Source organism: Megalops cyprinoides, chromosome 14 (assembly GCF_013368585.1).
Source record: "Megalops cyprinoides isolate fMegCyp1 chromosome 14, fMegCyp1.pri, whole genome shotgun sequence".
Lineage (NCBI taxonomy): Eukaryota > Metazoa > Chordata > Actinopteri > Elopiformes > Megalopidae > Megalops > Megalops cyprinoides.
In genome coordinates this window covers 33,917,242-33,937,250 of record NC_050596.1, presented here as the reverse complement: position 1 = coordinate 33,937,250, position 20,009 = coordinate 33,917,242, and the positions used below count along the sequence as shown (strand labels likewise).

At 47.1% G+C, this 20,009-nt stretch overlaps 1 protein-coding gene across 1 annotated transcript in view; it reads right to left on the bottom strand.

Moving 5' to 3' along the window:
- Window positions 1-20,009, bottom strand: part of LOC118788758 (thrombospondin type-1 domain-containing protein 7B-like) — a 221,818-nt gene that overhangs the window by 26,240 nt on the left and 175,569 nt on the right. The window contains exons 15-18 of the mRNA XM_036544791.1: window positions 18,490-18,593; window positions 8,012-8,203; window positions 1,280-1,546; window positions 890-1,068 (exon numbers count right to left, since the gene is read on the bottom strand). Of these exons, the coding sequence (XP_036400684.1) occupies window positions 890-1,068; window positions 1,280-1,546; window positions 8,012-8,203; window positions 18,490-18,593 (742 nt within the window). The remainder of the gene's footprint in view (window positions 1-889; window positions 1,069-1,279; window positions 1,547-8,011; window positions 8,204-18,489; window positions 18,594-20,009) is intronic.

The window sequence follows — 20,009 nt, the reverse complement described above, 5'->3', positions numbered from 1 at the left end:
TAACAGCGGATGGAGACTAAAAGGTGATGAGTAATCGGATAAGCAGTGATCAGAGGAGGACATCTCCGACCTGGTCCTCCTGCTCCCCCAGCAGTGCTGCTGCCTACAGCGCAGGGATACCGCCATTGTTACCACATAATTGTTTCCGTGACGATTCACATTGTGAATTTCCTGGTACACAAAGCTTTCAGAAAAGCAGCGTAATTAAAGGAACTGTGCTGAAGAAAGCCCTCAATTCAGATCACAACACGGGTGGCTATTAAGCGGAAGTCAATGCACCTCCACTTCGTTTAGACACAACTTCCTGCATTAACGTGCTAATTAGTGTAACCCTGTGAAAGCCGCATATCACGCCCACAAAGAGCAGCTTGTTCCAAAGCCACAGGTTTCTGCAGCAGGAACACCTGTGCAAGACATTCTCCACATGACCTTGCTCAGCTGCTAAACGTGTTGCAAAGCCCACACAAGCACAATAACAGAAGCCCCATAAAACCCGCGGCCTCGTGCTGCTGCTGCTGCTGCTGCTATTGTTACTACTGCTACTGTTAACAAAAGAAAGCAAGTGACTTGCTCGGTCCCCCTCACACTGACCGGCCGTGATACCTGTATACAGGCATGGAGTTGACCTGTCTGTGGCTTGTGTAACTGCAGTTACGGTATGTAACAACCATGTGCATGTGTATTTAAACAGCAGTTACTGAGTGTGGGTCCAGTGTAAGCACACAGTGAATGCACAGGCATTAGGGTCGCATGAGGAGGGACCATGTCTGAACAGTGCAGGTTTGCAGACAGGTGAGTGGGAGCAGTGAGGTCAGTGCTCCCCCTGGTGCTGGTGTGGTCTGTCTCTCTCTGTGGGTGCTGTAGAGTCTGCATGCGCTCTGTCACCCACCTGATTCTTCACGTCCAGCTTGGGGCAGGGCCGGCCCCCGTTGAAGGCCTTCTCCCGCAGCCACTTGGACCTGACCTTCACTCCGCTGCCACAGGGGGCGCTGCAGGTCGACCAGGCCGACCAGTCGCTCAGCTTGCAGTCTAAGGGGCAGGGGACGTGGCACGCCTCCTCCATGTAGCCTGCAAAGAGAGAGTCATGGGCACCAGGGAGCCGGGGACTCCTCCAAAAGCTAACCCTAACCCTAACCCTATGTGTGGAGGCGTACAGGTGTGCAGGTATGCAGATGTACAGGTGTGCAGGTATGCAGATGCACAGGTGTACAGGTATGCAGATGTACAGGTGTGCAGGTGTCCCCCAGCCCTCCCTGGGTGGCCGGCGTGGAGATCTCACCTGAGGTGCTGCAGAGGGTGGGGTCGGCAGGGCGGTTATCGCGGTCCACACAGGCCACAGCACGGTATCGCACGCCTTGCCCACACTCTCTGACCTCCCGGCTGCCCCTCCAGCTGAGCGGAGCGGCCAGCACTCGCCCGTCCGGCAGGATGCAGTCTGACCAGTTACCCTGCGGCCGCGACAGGAAGTCCATACACGGGCACGGCTCTGTCTCCACCAGCGGGTACAGGTCTGACCGCTGACATCTCTCCCTCTTCTTACTGCGGCCTGCAGCACACACGTTAGCCAATCAGCATCCCCCACACGCTCGCAGGGTGATCCCACCAGCGCATGCACATCTAAAGTCTGTCATCTGAACAAGAAATGAGTTTGCACACTTCCACAGACGCGCTGGAGCAAACGGACATGAACATCACCTCAGAGATACAGCGCATTTTGAACAGCACTGCGGTCAGGTATACAAAAAGCTCTGAGCCCTGAAGGCTGCTGACTTCAGCCAAACAAGCAACAATGTTTAATATATGAATTGGTTATCAATGCCGATAACACCAGCTGAATAATCCTGTTAAAATGGAATTATACAGATCTGGAAACAGCAGTATCAGAGTTTGCTGTGGTCAGGAAAGCAGAGCCTGGAGCAGCGGTTAGCTCACATCTGCAGCCCAGGGCTACCGAAAGCGCGAGGAGTGAGATCAGTGCCTAGATGCTGCCAGAATTACTGACATGAATCGAACACATTGGTGGCTGTATTGGACGCAGCCTCGGACCTTTGGCAACAAAAGCGTTTTATACACATTTACAGAATGTGCCCAACCACAGTGCCAAAGCCGAGTAAATGCACACACAAGGTAAGAAAAACGGGAGGGAAATAGGAGAGAAAGAAAGAGAGAAAAAGAGAGTGAAATGAAGCAGTGAGCTTTCAGGCACTCTTTGAAAAGAACAGCAGCAGGACCCAAACAATCAGCTTGCAGCCATGTCTGTGTTCCAGAGACTCCCGCAATATTGACTCACTGAGCTGAAAACTGAGGCTTTAAGATTATTGCTGCTTTCCTCAGGGGGCGATTACTGCACTATATTTCAGCTGGCACTATTAAACTGTGTTTCTCAAGGGAGGAAATGCTAGCAGTGAGGGCGCATTTCACATTTCTCACAGACAGCACATTATACACGAACCAGCTTTAAAATTACGTGTAATTGCTGCAGTGAGTAGCTATTGTCTGCACCAATCAGGAATTTCACAAACAGATGTGAAATGTAAAGCTCACTGAAATCATATTTTGCATGGGAAACATTTACATATCTTCTGCGCAACAATTCTGTTTCCAACTTCCTTTTTCTCTGATCATACTTAGTTTTATATGTAAAGAAAAGTCTCCCAACACAATCTGAAAGGCCAGCACAATATCTCTGCTTACTAATTAAAACCACCAAATGACACTTGTTCATGAAATATTGAATGCATCTATTTATGGCACCCATAAAGTTTGTGATGCTCCAAATAGATCCATTACAGCTGTGAGAGCATAGATGTGCTTTTAAAAGCTACTCTGTATATTTGTAAAGCTGTACTATTTAAGAGATTCTCCCACACACAAAGACGTGCTTCTAAAGGCTGTACTGTGTTAAGAGATTATATCACAGACTGGCACACTAGAGGCCACAGAAGTAGGGTAACGGGCACAGACTGGCTGAGATGCCCTTTTCTCCCAGTGTCACAGGGTAGTCTCTCTCCTCCCCCCCGGACCCCCCCTCCCCAGACCCCCCCCGGCCCAGCAGGGCTCTCCATGCTGACTAAATCCCATTAGGCTAATGAGGGACAGGTGAACACATTTCACACTGTAAAGATCAGTGTTTGAGTGGCTGTTAGTCGCTCTGGTCAGGCTGCGTTCAGGCTGCTGTCCATTTCATTTGAGTGCAAGTGACGCAGCCTCTCGGAGTGCGTTCTGTGGGCAGGAGTGCGTTCTGTGGGTGGGAGTGCGTTCTGTGGGCGGGAGTGCGTTCTGTGGGCGGGAGTGTGTTCTGTGGGCGGGAGTGCGTTCTGTGGGCGGGAGTGTGTTCTGTGCTGACGCAGTCAGGAGAGCTGTGGGGCCCGAGAGGAGCTCTGCCCTGTGAGCACTGCCACTGTGACAGCGCCACCTATCTGTCACATTCACAAAATCAAACACACAGTGCTCATCCAACCCAGACAACACCCCCCCCCCCCCCCCCCCCCCCGCCGCCGAACGGTTCCAGCTCTCTGTGTAATGATGAGTGCTGCAGACTCACCCACTCACACCCTCCAGGAGGACAATTAATCATCTCATTCAGTCTTTTGTCCTCTTGGCTCCTCTTAAGAACTTTGGTAGAAAGAATAAAACTGAAAATTTCCTCCTTTTTCTGATCTAAGTAATGGATTGGTGTTTACATGGTTGAAAATAAAAATAATCAGACACTCAGCCTTCCCCCTAATGGAGGATATCACGAAGATAAGGAACAAGAAGACACATCATGCTTAAATTAATTATACAGTTAAGGAGGGCTGAATCCCCCATCAGGTAAGCAGTGTATAGGTGCAGCAGCATGCTGACCAAACCATGATTACTTTAGTGGGTGCCTGCTGATCCCAGATCAGGGACAGGGCTTTCTGAGCAGCGCAGCACGGGGCTGGTGAGCAGAGCAGATGGCAGCTGTCGGTGCGGGAGGAGCACACACATGCATCACACTGCAGTCTTAGCGCAGTCTGACTGCAGCCCTGTGCTCACTGCCATCTGTTACTGGAGCTCTGCAGTGGCTGACTGCACACGCTGCCCCCCCCCCCCCTGCCCCCCACTAGCCCCGCCCCCCACTAGCCCCATCACCTGCTAGCCCTGCCCCCGCTAGCTCTGCCCCCTGCTAGACCTGTCCCCTGCTAGCCCCGTCCCCCTCTAGCCCCGTCACCCGCTAGCCCCGTCACCCGCTAGCTCTGCCCCCCGCTAGCCCCGTCACCCGCTAGCCCCGTCCCCTGCTAGCCCCGTCCCCTGCTAGCCCCGTCCCCCGCTAGCCCCGTCCCCCGCTAGCCCCGTCCCCTGCTAGCCCCGTCCCCTGCTAGCCCCGTCCCCTGCTAGCCCTGCCCAGCACTCATCCTCTCTCTAGCTTGGGACTGGCTCATTTGCTTTTGGGACTGGCTCATTTGCTTTTGGATGGTTTCGGGATGAGGGCTGGTTATCCATACACTGCCTCACTCACAGCACTGGGAGAGTCAGAGCGTCACTGGGAGAGTCAGAGAGGCGCTGGGAGAGTCAGAGCGGCGCTGGGAGAGTCAGAGCGGCGCTGGGAGAGTCAGAGCGGCGCTGAGAGAGTCAGAGCGGCGCTGAGAGAGTCAGAGCGGCGCTGAGAGAGTCAAAGCAGAAAGCAAAGGCACCAGGGTGTCTGGGAAGCAGAGCAGAGGTGTAACACAGACAGAACTGCACTTGGGGGTGGGCGGTGGGGTCCTGCTCTGTGTGATTTCTCACCCTTTCAGACCATATAACAGCACTGCACCATCCGACATGACACCCCACCTGCATCACGCTTCCTTTCTGAAGCAGATGTGCTGGTGCTCAGCTGTCTGTGCACCCCACATCTCCCCCCCGCAGTGTCCGCTGCTTCAGAAGGGGGTCATCCAGCAGGGGGCGCCAGACAGCAGACAACCACAGGACGATGGGGAGTCCTGTACCCATTATTACACAATATCGACCCCAGATTGGAGGTGCGAGTTTTTAACCAATGACCAAACTGTGAGCCCATGTGGAGTACCAGGGCTCAGATGCAGCAGGAGCTACAGAGCATCACTCTGCCAGCAGCTCGCCTTGCTGAACAGACACACCCTCGCTCTGACTTCCCTTTCACAGCCCGGCAAACAGCTGGCCCTCCCAAGAGATGGATTCATTCATGGACTGTCAGGTTAGGGCTTTATATCTGGCTAACTGAATTGTGCAAACTAACCCATCGCCTATTAACCTATTGTCATAAGTCAAAACTATCATTCTGATTTTATGATTTCTTGTAGTTTGACTTACAGTTGAAATCCCTGCTCCAAACTCAAACACATTGATTTTCTCTCTTTCCTTCTCTTACGGTCCTGTTTTAAATCTCTCCCTCTTTGCTTTCATAGTCACATTACTCTTCATCTGTGTTAGTCCACTGTGATATTTATCCTCATTTACATTTACTCATCATTCCAACTTATTTCCATTTCTTTCTCCTTGCATTGACTATTCAATGTTCATTTGGATTGTAGCTAATAATTTTATTTTATTAATTAAACCACTTTCTTATCAGTAATTAGGCTGTACAAACCTAAATAATCTCAGAGTTAGATCTTCACTATCCTACCTATTCTCCCAGCAGAGCACACTCGCTGGCCTGGCTCAGTGGTGTGATGCTAATCCAGCTTCACAGAGTATCAAATACAGGTCAGAAACTCTCTCTGTTCACAGATGAACCTGTGGAAGAAACTGTCTCTGTTCAGAGCTGAACCTGTGCATCGGGGGGCGTTTTAAGGAATTCAAGCATTGTGAAGTAAAGCTCACTTAGTCACTCTCTCACAAACAAAGCTCTCTCATCTGCTCTCAGAGTTGTTCCCAGCAGGTAATATGTGAATATGGAAATTACTGTCAAATGAAAAACAACTCTCCACGGGAGCATTCGAGCTGCGAACCTGCAGGGGAGAGATATGGTTAATGAAGACACTGTCAGCCTCTCCAGAGTCATGCCATGTATATACGGTACTCCGCCCCATACACTCCACCAACACACTCAGACTCCGCCCCGTACACTCCACCAATACACACTCAGACCCCGCCCCATAAACTCCACCAATACACACTCAGACCCCGCCCCATAAACTCCACCAATACACACTCAGACTCCGCCCCATAAACTCCACCAATACACACTCAGACTCCGTCCCATAAACTCCACCAATACACACTCAGACTCCGCCCCATACACTCCACCAACACACACTCAGACTCCGCCCCATACACTCCACCAATACACACTCAGACTCCGCCCCATACACTCCACCAATACACACTCAGACTCCGCCACATACACTCCACCAACACACTCAGACTCCGCCCCATACACTCCACCAACACACACTCAGACTCCGCCCCATACACTCCACCAACACACACTCAGACTCCGCCCCATACACTCCACCAATACACACTCAGACTCCGCCCCATACACTCCACCAATACACACTCAGACTCCGCCCCATACACTCCACCAATACACACTCAGACTCCGCCCCATACACTCCAACAACACACTCAGACTCCGCCCCATACACTCCACCAATACACACTCAGACTCCGCCCCATACTCTCCACCAATACACACTCAGGTTCCACGCCATATATGACACTCAGACTGTGCTCTCTCTGACCATTTATACACATATAACAGATGTCATTTTAAAAACATGGTGTGCATGGTGTCGGTATGCAATTATAAATCTATGGTGTGCAGTATGAATCTCACACTGCAGCAGCTCATTGTCACTTTCAGCCTATAGCTGTTCGCGGTTGTGTGAGGCACATGGTAAAACCCTACAGTGTGAAAACAGCAGGGGCCGCTGTATGTGTCAGATCACCTAATTATTCCAGTTTTTCACATCAGCCCAGCAGACTTTCATCTGAATGATTGAAAAACTTAACACACACGCACAGCCTGTGCTAACTCCTTTTAGGAGCGTCACAATGGAAGAAACCTGGAAGCTCGCACCAGGACATGTAATTAGCGATGTGATCTGGCCTAATGCTGCAGCCTGCATGTGGGATTCCACAGAATCGGCCATACAAGCTGGGCTAATTTAAGTCTTAAGTCTGAAGCATTACGGATGAAGACAGAAAAAATGTGCTCAGGCCTACAGGCAACAGATCAAATATTTATGAGGACAAATGGTATCAGGCCCCGTGTAGGAGCCACACATGTAATTGAGCTGAAGGGCTTGTCATGTAAATTGAAATGAAAGGATTAGAGTGATTGGAAAGAGCTGGCGAGGAGCCCTGACAGCGAGCCCAGCCACGTCTGCAGACAGCAGCTAACAACACATGTGGGTGCAGTCAGCAGAGTGCAGCTGAGCAGTGTATCACCAGCAAACGACAGCATGGAGGCTGCATCACTGTTACCTGCAGCGTAATTACAGCTGGAGGCAGCGCATTACCTGCAGCGTAATTACAGCTGGACGCAGCGCATTACCTGCAGCCTCACAGCTGGACGCAGCGCATTACCTGCAGCCTCACAGCTGGACGCAGCGCATTACCTGCAGCGTAATTACAGCTGGACGCAGCGCATTACCTGCAGCGTAATTACAGCTGGATGCAGCGCATTACCTGCAGCCTCACAGCTGGACGCAGCGCATTACCTGCAGCGTAATTACAGCTGGACGCAGCGCATTACCTGCAGCGTAATTACAGCTGGACGCAGCGCATTACCTGCAGCCTCACAGCTGGACACATTTACTGCGAGAGGCAGTTCTGCGTTCTCAGCAGAGGGTGCAGTTTCAGGTGTGGGTGTATTAGATACCTGCACTCCCAGGTGAGGGTACAGTAATTGGGTGTGAGTGCATGATAATACCTACATTCCCAGGTGTGAATGCAGTAATGGGGTGGGCATATTTACCTGCATTCCCAGGTGAGCATGTGGTATTCATATATATTTAGGTCCAGGAGTCAGGTGTGAGTGTATTTACCTGCACTCCCAGGTGTGGGTGCAGCGCCTTACCTGTGAGGGAGCGTTTTCGGCTCCTCCAGCCCCCACAGCCAGAGCACTCTGTGAATTTGGACCAGCTGCTGAGGGTGCAGTCATCCCTGCAGGGCACTCGGCATGGTCGGACCCGGGGCGGCACGCTGCCCACCTGCTGCAGACACTCCGTCACATCCACAGGCTCATCGTCCTCACCCACACACGTCACCGCTGCAGCAGCGAGAGAGAGGGGAGGGCTGTCAGTCAGGGACATCACACACCACCATGCACCATGCACCATGCACCACTGTGTGTAAACTCGAACCATGCACCATGCACCACTGTGTGTAAACTTGAACCATGCACCATGCACCACTGTGTGTAAACTTGAACCATGCACCATGCACCGCTGTGTGTAAACTCGAACCATGCACATGCACCGCTGTGTGTAAACTCGAACCATGCACCATGCACCGCTGTGTGTAAACTCGAACCATGCACCATGCACCGCTCTGTGTAAACTCGCACCATGCACCACTGACCTCTAAATCAAACCATGCGCCATGTGCTGCTGCCTGTAAACTCAACAGCTCATCACTGAGCTCCTTTATTTCAGGTACTTTGTATGATTGTCCATTTGATGCTGAGAGGCTTCACCTTGTTCTTTCGCCTGCAGTCATGTCTCAGTGAAAATGTGACCAAATTTGATCCCATTATACGCTCCCTTCTACCCTGTGGAGTGACTTTCATTTATTCTAATGGATCAAACAGGAGGTGCATCTCATGCGATCAGACATAGCGCTTTAGCGATGAAAAGAAGCTGATCGTTTCCAGTGGTTCTGTTTTTCTGGAGGGCTGCAGTAGCCCATCATCACCCAAAATAAGATGTAAATACCCAATTTCATGCTCTGTTGCCATGGTTGTGTGATCAAAGCAGGGGCTGCGAGAGTCTCTGTGTGAAACCTGTTCAGTTGGACCCTGCCGGGCCTGGCTCCCCCTCCTCTCTGTGGGTGTTCCGTGCCCCACACAGAGAAGTGACAGGCCCAGCAGTGCTGGAACCGTCATTACCGTCTGATCCTCTCGCCTCTGCGCTCCTCTGCCTGCATCCATGCATGTCTGCAGGGGGGTGGGAACCAGCCAATCGGCTTTCAACGAGGACATGTTTTGACACGCTAGCACAGGTACCTTTCTGAGTCAGAGGTGCGCTAATTCTTCTCATCTATTTAGAACCACTCTGGCCATGTGAGAGGTAAAGAGCAGCAGCAGCAGCTTCATCTCAAAGAGAGACACATGAAGCAACTCTAAATCACGCAGACGGTCTCTACGCATTAGCTGTTTCACTTTCAATTAGACTACAGAAAATCTGCTGCTCAGGCTCTTAACACGATTATAAATTACATAATGAGCACATGCAAATAGATGAGACCCGTTTGTGTGATTGGTTGATGTCCTTGATAACTTGCACAATTCAACAGATCTAAGTACCGACCTGAATGAATTACATCTGAACTAACAGCAGCAACCTCTGCTGAACTGTTCACCCACAGCGACTAAACTGCTGTAGCACTGAAATATATCTGCACTGGCAGGATCTGCAGAAACATATAATATCTTACATTTTTTAAAATTAATTTGTAACCACATCAATATAAACAGTCTGTCAGGCAAATACCATGACAGATTTAATTTTGTACATGGCTGTCTTCTTGTGCAAGATTTTTTATATCCTGTGATGACAATCTGCATGTTATAATCCCATCTTTTGCCCATTAGCTGAATCCACAGTAAGGTTAGGAACATTCTGTTACACAAACACCCTGTGCATGAAATCATTTGTGGGAAAATCACATACGATGTTGAGAGCTATGTTACAGCTACGTTTCCACGGTTACAATTAAACTTCAATGTGTTTCGTGGGGAGTGTGAGGTGGGAGTGGTCCAATTACGAGAGAGGCAGGAGCTCTGAGAGACCGGCTCTGAGGTCTGCCTGATATTTCAGCATCAATACCCTGCTGTATGGAGCCTGAAAGGCAAATATGCAGGGGAGAGGAACCAATTTCATATCAATTGTTTGTATTTAGCAGGCCATTTGGAACCATTGAAATGAAACAAAATTACTGCCTTCCAGGACACAACAATATCTCTCTGACTGAGGAGCGGTGGGCTCGGCACATAATCCTCTGAATATCGCTGATGAATCATTGATCTAAGAACATGCTTTTAACATATCTTATTGATTCCTATTTGACTTTTAGATTTTGCACGCTGACAGGCCAGGCTCAGGTCGGCACTGCTCAGAGAGGGCAATGTGGGAGGCAGGCAAGGGAGACTTCTGAAAGGACTGTAATGATCAAGGGCTCGTGTGATGAATGCTGCCATTAAGGGCTTTTGTAAGGGTTTATGATGCATGCAGAAACCAGCAGAAAGTTCCTCTGCACCACCAGACAGCTCCAGGAATAAATCGATGAAACTTCCAGAACACTTTCACCTGAACCAACTGCAGCAGCACTGCAAACCAGGCCCCAAATCCCGACTGTTTTTCTTAATTTGAAATGGTGCCTTCAATCAATCTGTCCTGCTCATTAAATCCGATTTTCTCTGACAGAGAAATTCTCTGACACTGCAATTGCTCAAGGAAAGAGGCCCAGGAAGGAGGGATGAAAAAGTTTACAAAAAAAACGCAAAAAAAAAGCTGATCTTTGAGTGAAATCCTCTTTGTCAATTTGATTTAGCAGTAGAATATCACAGATATTTACATTGTTCCCAGAATTCTTCTTGGTTTATAAGATTACATTTTTGACAAAAATGCCAAAAAACATGAATAAACAAATAAACAAACAACAACAAAACCCTGCCCAACTACTGCACAGAGGAGAGCTTACAAAAATGACAATAATCAGTAAAAATAATATTTAACTGTACTTATAACACTTTTAACAATTTGAATGAAGGATAACCTTTAGGAAAAACTTCCACAATCCCATTTACATTGACTGATGAAGCAGACACTCAGAGACCAGTGCACATCATAAGGTTAGATGAACAGTAGTATCAATACAAAAATCATCTACTCTATAACCCACCTGAACCAGCTGTAGTGTATAACACTCCAGCTGTCTCACACAACTTCACCTGTAATGTCTAAATTACACATTTTCAGGTTTCTTCAGTTCTATCCTACAGGTATCCTCCCTGCCTCAGAGGAGCACCAGCAGTGCAATGGTTAACATTGGTGGCATTCTGCTTTGGACCTGAGGGTTCCCCGATTTCAGCACAATTACAGCTGCACCCTCCTGCCTCTGTGGTCTGGTCTCTCATATCATCTCCTTTCCAAATCATTAGCATTTTATTCTTATCTCCATCATGACAGGGATCATGGATAATAACGCACCAGCTCTGAAAGGTGATGATGTTTGCTGACTGCACAAAAGGACATGGCGCAGACCTCTGGTCCGCTTAAAAAGAGCTTGTCAGGCATCTCCCTGAGAGAAAAGGGCTCCACGGTGCTCATTAATTCCTCAGCGGAGGACAGCGAGAGCTCGGACACGCTCATTGCAGGAAGTTCTATTGTGTGAAATGCAGCGTGTGCTCCAATTAAAACATCCCCGCCTGCCCCTCTCCAAAATATTTACACCTATTTTTAACATTTATCTGTCACGACATTATCATCCGCTCGAGAAAGCATTTGCGTTACATTTCGACATTTGGAAGATGCTCTTATCCAGAGGGACCTGCAAACAAGATATGAGTAAAACACTGAAATACAGAACACTGAAATGTACCTCAACCACACAAGCAGGGGCTGATAACAACACATACATGGTGCTTGTGACGCAGTCCCTGCAAATGCACCTAAACTAAACTGGAATCCAAAACTAAATTATTCTAGTTTTATGTATGAATTTATGTTAAATTGCAACATGTGAAAGTGCATTCACTGACTCAGGAACGGGATGCTAAATGTAGCTGCAGGCAGAAGTTGCCAGAAGCGCTGAGGGACCGTTTTTGCTGTTTGGCTTATGGTGGTGGTCACAAAACCACAGTAAACCACTTTAATCCATTTAGCAGTGTGTAGGAGGGTCTTACTGTCTTAGACTACGGGCACATCTTGAGGAAAAAATGTTTTCGTACCACAGCATGCACCAGACTGCCTAAAATGCCTTTACATTTGTGATTGTAATTCTACCATGTGGTGTAATAATCAGACCCAGTGACTCCCATGAGATGGCTGCCCATACCATAGCAGAGCACCAACATATTTGAGTCAGGAACAGGCAGTGAGGGTTGAAGGCTTTGTTTGTCTAAACTTAAGGCCATTCAGATACAGGGAAAAAAGAGTGAAAGATGACTCATCAGACCATATTATGTTGTTCCTCGGCTCAGGAGTCCAGGTTTTGTGCACTTTACACCAGGTGATGTGTTGTTGTTACGTGCTGGCCTTGGTTACACATGGTTTATGAGTGACAGCCCTACCATAAATATCAGCTTTGTGCAGCTCATGATGCACACGTTCATTTGAGATGGGTGATGGAGGTGTAGATTCAGTTCTGTGGTTATTTTTGAACCTGTTTTTTTTAGCAACTATTCTAGTGTCCATCTATCACTGTCAGCGAGTGTTAGTATATCACTATGCGTATGAATGGCTTCTTTCTGTTCCTGAAACACCAATTTGTTTCACTTTGAATGACCCTGGTTCTCCTAAACAAGAAAATCTGTAGAAAATACTGACATAATTGACTGTAGGGGCAGCATTGTAGCACAGTAGTAAGGTGCAAGCCTTGTAACTAAAAGGTTGCCAGTTTGATTCCCTGCTGGGACATTGCTGCTGTACCCTTGGGCAAGGTAATTAACCCACAGTTGCCTCAGTAAATATCTAACTGTATAAATGGATAACACCTAAAAACTGTAACATATGTAATTTGCTTTGGATACGAATGTCTGCTAAATGACAATAATGGAATATAAAGAATTTATGCATGTTGAGCAAATTATAGTATTGCACAACCAGTAAAATAAGGGATTTATCCAAGATTTGTAATTTCTGGTGCAATAGTGAAACTTCACGTCCACTCCCTTTCCTTGCTGAAATGGTTTGGGAGTGTACGGGTTTGGTCACATGATATTTTGAGGAAGAGGCTTTTTTAACTGCTGCATTTATAATGCTGCTCAGAGCGTGAGTCATCAGACCCTGAGCCCTGGCCTCAGTGAACTACATCCACCACCGAAAGGCCTTCCTGTGCTCTGCCTCTGTGGCAGTGCTTTTGAATAAAACTGAAAACGGGTTATATAACAAATAAGTTTTAGTTGGTTGATTGTTTAGGCTACTTAAGCTATTTCAACAGCTAAAACTCCTACCTGTGCGCCCTTTGAATCCCAGTCCAAAACCACAGAAACTCCAGATCCACGTTTTGGAGGCATTCCCTCAGAGCCACCACCCATTTCCCACAATCTGTGTACTGATTGGCAGAGTGGAGAGGCCATTCAAGGGCAAGAGAGGCTGAAAGCAGGAGGGCAAGCTAGATGGAAGCTGCTTAATGCAGGGAAATCACAGCCAACATACTATTCCGCACCCGAGCATTCTTATCTCTATCAGCTGTTTGACTGGATGGTTAGGATATCAGACATTAATATGAAAATTAGTGAAGAACTGATGCACACCTCACACCTTTCCTATCTGTAACCTGTCATTTTACACTGCTTTTCAGACAAACTCCCCGAATGGGTTAATCTGACTGGCTGGTGGCCCAGCTTTGAAAAGCATGCTTGTGAGGGCAAGGCATAGAGTTCAATAAATTGTCACAAAATCATATCATGAAATCATAGCACATCACGTTATTTCGTGAAATACCAAAACTCATATTACTATGATCAACCCAAGGTTGCAGAATGGAGCTTTGCCCCTGTGCATATTTAAACAGCAACTCTCCCAGTATCTTTAAACTGCTCTTGTGTCTAATCCATCTTTGTGAATTCAGCTCACTCACTAGACTGTACTGTATTTTCATAGTGGGGAATAATTATTTTGTACCTTTCCCCCAACACGTGCTTTAAATGCAGCTAACAGTACAGTCATGGGACTCACTCACTGATCCCTGGGGAAACTGAGGCCAACACAACGTCCACATTTCTCTCCCTCACACAATCACAGTCACATTTAATCTCAACGCCTGTCCCACGAACCTGCATGGTGAAACAAAGTTGTTTTGTAGAGGCCAGTGTTTCGGGGTGATGGTGACAATATTCACGTGCACAGCGTCAGTGCTTTTGGCACAGGTGACAGTATTCAGGTTTCAGCCTCTTTAGCACAGGTGACAGTATTCAGGTTTCAGCCTCTTTGGCACGGGTGACAGTATTCAGGTTTCAGCCTCTTTAGCACAGGTGACAGTATTCAGGTTTCAGCCTCTTTGGCACAGGTGACAGTATTCAGGTTTCAGCCTCTTTGGCACAGGTGACAGTATTCAGGTTTCAGCCTCTTTAGCACAGGTGACAGTATTCAGGTTTCAGCCTCTTTAGCACAGGTGACAGTATTCAGGTTTCAGCCTCTTTAGCACAGGTGACAGTGTTCAGGTTTCAGCCTCTTTGGCACGGGTGTCTCAGCCGTCAGCGTGTTTGATGCATGTGTCCATCTGTGCCAGAGAGTGACAGACTGCTTTGGGAGACACTAATTCATCGATGTCGAGACAGACTTTCCGCACACAGCAAGACTCCATTCTGTTCGCTATATTCTCCAGCATGTACACCCCCCCCCCCACATGGCCCTGTCCCTAACAGCCCCCCTGAGGAGTCAGCAGACCCGAGTGAGTGAAATGGTCCAGTCAAAATGTTCACAGAACACACTGGGGAAATACTCAAACTCAGAACCCGCTTTTGAGCACTGCTTCATTCACAGCTCACAATTTTTGCCACAAGCAGTGAACTTATTCATTCTTTTTTTTACCTTTTCACCTTCATGCATCCCTGTTTTTGGGGCTGACAGTTCCTCCACACTCCTGCATGAGTGCAATAGTGATACACATTCAGCCCTCTGATCCACACCGTTTCTGCCGTACAGGCCACAGAGTGCACCATAACGAAGCGTGTGCCCATTAGAGGATCCTTCCTCTGACCTCATCAGAATGAGCTTGCTGATGCTGACAAACCGCAGGGTGCCTGGGAGAGGTGAGACGGGGAGACCCTGCGGCAGAGAGGAGCCGGGCTGAGCTTCACTCTGCCCCTGCGCCCGAGTGTGCCGGCTCTAACACAGATACTCGCTGTGTGAATACTCCTGCTACCTGCAGGACGTATTACCCTGCAGCTCACGTGACGCTTAAACATGCTATTGTCTAAGAAACAACGGCTGCCTCGTCTCCCGCTCTGTGGTGAAAAATGGCCACCGCCGACCCTGCAATTTACTGCTCCTCTCATTTACCCATGATTTATTCAGCAACATGCTGACACTGCAGTCCTTCCCCCACTCTCTCCAATTAGCATGTCTGGAGCAGAAGAATATCATCAAACTGTTCTTATCTGCCCCGCCATTACAGTGTGTCTGAGCTCTAACACAGAAAGGCAGTCAAAATACTCTGAGCACTCACTGATCCTCTGTGTAGCATCTGGCAGAAATATATAAAAGGAATCCAATCAGTTTAATTTAAAATAATATTGAAAAAGACAGAGGCCATTTTCAGCCTCAGTCCCAGGCCTGAGCATAGCACACAGGCGTGCAAATTAAAGTTAAGCAAAGTGAGCAAATGAAGTGAAATGTAAAATGACTCATTGTGGAAAACAATACCTGATCCTACCTGATCTTAACAGTGTTTGGCCTGTGCTACAGTCTGCTTCTGGCAGGAGATAAATTCAATTTTATTGGCTCACCCCTAAGTCATTCACAGTTAGGACTCAGTGATGTCACTGGAAATGCTTTATGGCACTCTCTGTCTTTAAGGATATTACCAGACTACACTATGCCATTTCTTCACTTAAAGTGATTGTTAAATAAATGATTTGCCATTAACTTTGCATTGCACTGTGTTTGTGATTCTCCCTGTCAGGCTTATTTGGGCTTCTGCCTGTAGCAGAGAGATCTGGGGGAACATCTGGAGCTGAATGTAATAACAGCAGCATACTCATATTACTGCATACAGGGGAGTCTGAGTCTGGCTGCTGGAAGAGCTGATATCATTAGAATTAGGAGGGTTCATATGGAGTGGCTCACACTGTTATGGAGAGTATGATGTATATGGTGAGCTCCTTCCCGAATTCTGACTAATTCTGCCGATGCCTCTCAGCTGGTAGCTGCATGATGGCCCTGCTCACACAGAGAGATGTTTGTTTAAACAGACGGAAACCTGAATGATCCTGGCTGTCTAGCGAGCGTGGAAGGTCGCTGTAGGTCACTGTGGTGGTCACAGCCTCTTCTCAGGCCTGGCAGCCACAGTTACACGCTGACTTCTGCACGAGTCGGAGCAGTGTTTTTCCTCATTGGAGTTGATGTGATTAAAACCACTTGAGTATGAGGGTATTGAGAAGGTCAGCTCTCTTCCCAGAGGACAGCCTCTTTCATCCCTTTAGCTTTAATGAGCATCCTCTTTGTCCTCCTCCTCCTCCTCCTCCTCCTCCACCTTTTTTTTGCAATTCATTTAGACTCACAGATGAGTCTCAAAATTGTCTACATGTACTTTATGTATGCTCTGGGTTATTTTTTATCAAATTAATATCACGGGACTGCAAAGGTCAACATGAAGGTCAGACTCAAGTTAGAAGAAGTGTACTTGAAGTTAATGAATTAAGGATTCATTAGAGAAAGAAGTGCCTGTCTGTTATTATGATGGTCTATTGTGAGGAAGGAGTCAACTGTTTCTCTGTATTTTAAAGAGAGGAAGGGACCATTTCCACTGCAGTGTAAGAATATACTGTTTATTCTACTGGAGGGGAAGCTTAAACTCAGCAACTATCAGTGCTGTTGAGATCATATGTAAGTGGACTCTGTTATTTCTGGAGGATTTTGTACATCTTTGTCCTACTCTGTAATTATCCAATTAACACAGGAACATTTTAAAGACTTGTAAGAAAAATACATTCTCTCTGACAGAAACACAAACAGATGCACACACACATACACACACAGATACATGCATGTTTGCGCACATATACACATGTTCATACGCATACACACACACATGCACACACACATGAATGCATGTACACACATGCGCGCGCACGCACACACACACGCGCGCACACACACACACACATGGATGCATGTACATACACGCGCGTGTACACACACGCATGCGCACGCACACACACACACACACACACACACACACACACACACACACACACACTAATTTCTCTTGCTTGCCCTCTACACTCTAAATTACTGTCCTTCCTCTGGGACACAGCCTGGTGGAGAATGGAGGCATTACTGTGGAGGAAAGAGCTGTTTTCTCATGGAAGGAATTCTGAAGTATTAAGAGCTTTTTAATTAGTGGGGAGAGAGGTGTCAGATCTGTCTGATTGGGAACTTCAGGCAAGCGCTGTAGTTTCTCTCATCAAAATGAGGGGGTAATTCGCTCTAACAGCCCCCATAAATCACCAGTGCAAGGAGACTCCTGATGTCAACCAAATGACTTTCAGTGCTTTCAGAACGGCTTTGACTGACTGTCTGTGTTGATTTATGACATAGAGATGCAGGCTACATTCAGGAGTTCCCATGTTTGCGCTAGCATGTGTATTTCAGAGTGTTTGCGTATCATGTTTAGCCTTTCTGTGTGGTCATACACGTCTGTGAACAACAAATTATGTGACTTTTGTCTGTGTGTATGTACATGTGTTTGTGTACGGTACCTGTGTGTATGTACCTGTGTTTGTGTACGGTACCTGTGCGCGTGCTTGTGTTCCTGTGTATATATTTAAAGGTCAGAAACATGAGTGCATGTTGTTTGTGTGTGTGTGTGTGTGTGTGAGTGTGTGTGTGTGTGTGTGTGTGTGTGTGTGTGTGTGTGTGTGTGTGTGAGTGTGTGTGTGTGTGTGTGTGTATGTGTATGTGTGCACGCTTGAGTGTGTATGTGTGTGCTGGCTTGTTTTTCTGTGCGTATGTTTGTGTGGCACATCTAGACAAGCTGAAAGTGGGAATCAAGCAGAAAAACATGTTTTTGTGTCTCCTCAGAGGAGCTGTCATCTCACTGCATGTATTCATTAATGGAAAACCACTGCTGTGCCTAAATGATGTTCTCAAAGTCTTCCCTTCACTGCATGACAGTTCCCACTGACCAGATCCATCTGAAGTGGACAAATTGGCAGTTTCCTTATGTTGCTGTCACTATCTGTTGTCAAATTAAGGACTTTGTCAAAGTGCTCGTCACAGAGGGCTGGGAAAGTTTACAGGAAACAGCAGAGCAGCTGCCAGAAACACAGCCATGCGTGAAAGTGACAGACTAAAGTTTTACTCATCGCATCACATTTACATTCGGATAAAATAAACTGGCAAAATCATCCTAAATGCAGCGGCGGAGTTTCGGTTATTCAGATCTCACCGCGGGTCTCCAGTCCCCTGCCGCAAGACTCCGAGGCTCCGGCCGTTCCCTGACGGATGGACTCGGGTACGAGGGTGCACTGATGCCACCTGTGCGGCTTCCACCTGTGCAGTGACAGGGATGAAAATGCAGGGCACAGTGCAGCGCTCCATCATACAGGCTGAATCGTATCGCTGCAGGAGTGCAGCGCTGCATCATACAGGCTGAATCGTATCGCTGCAGGAGGTGCATTTCTCACCGTGAGCGCTGTTAACTCACTGTTAACCCCCAAACCCAAAGCAACGCATTTCTTTACAGTCGCTGGAATTCACTGCTGGATTTCTGTGTTGTGTTAAACCCTTCGGCAACAATTCCTTTTTTTCACCTGTGCATGAGGTGGGCTTCACCTGAGGCAGGTGTGGATCAGAGTGAAATCACCTAATTAAACAGGTTGTTTCTTAAGACAAACCCAGCTGAGAGGTTAGACAGAGGAAAGGAAACCAAGAGCAGACACCTGATAATAATTCCATAAAAATGTTAGCTAGCTTTCCTCTACATTAATTCTTTAACCTTTTTGTGATTAATATTTAATGAAATGATGTAATTATTTTGCTAGGTATTTGCTATGCTCCTAGAGTGTGCAAAGTCATAGCGCGTATGTAAAGCTACCACTACACACCATCTACACAGGGCAAGTAAACATGAAGATGAAATTATATTCAAATCTGTCCTAATGTCATACCTGTTACTGATGTGATAATATTTCCTGTAGCATCACAGTTTTGGATTGTTTGATTTTTGAATGTTGATATAGTTTCAGTTCTATTTTTAAAAAGTGTTCTCTTTAAACAAGTTCTTTTGGTTGTGTCCGGCTATGAGTATCTGCATTTGTATTCATTGTAACAATGGGCTATAATGAAAACATTTTGATTGGTTGGTTGGTTCATATTTTAGTGCCTCTTCTTATAGGCCTCACAATACAAAGAAACAGTAACTCTTATTGACACAATACCTAGTCTGCATAGAAGACTCTATAGAATGGATAAACTATAAATCACTTTTTTTACACAAATTCAGTTTATTTGGCACATGTAGAAATATTATTAGTACTTTTTATTGATTGAAGGAGCAGACTGCTGTCGTGGGACTGGGAAGACAGACACTAAAACCCCAGTCGGGGATATGCTCTGGAGGGTCATCGGGAGACAGAGCTCCTGTGTGTACACTGCCCATTACAGCAGCCATATCTGATATTTCACCTGTTACGCAGCTGAATTTGTGTTAGCAGTAGCTGTTTAGACATGTTCACTCAGTCTGAATGAGCAGGTCTGTCTCTCATCCTTTCACAGGGCACTGATTGCTTTAGTCATCCATTTAACTGCAGCATTAAATCCTTACTGAACATACTGAAATGCAGTGCTATTGAAAACTCTTTCCGTAGTCCTCTCAATTCACAATTTCTGGCGTTGCAGTGATTCCCATTTTTGGAAGCTGTGTATGAGAGTGACCTCAGGCTGATGCTGTGTGTGACATGTTAACAG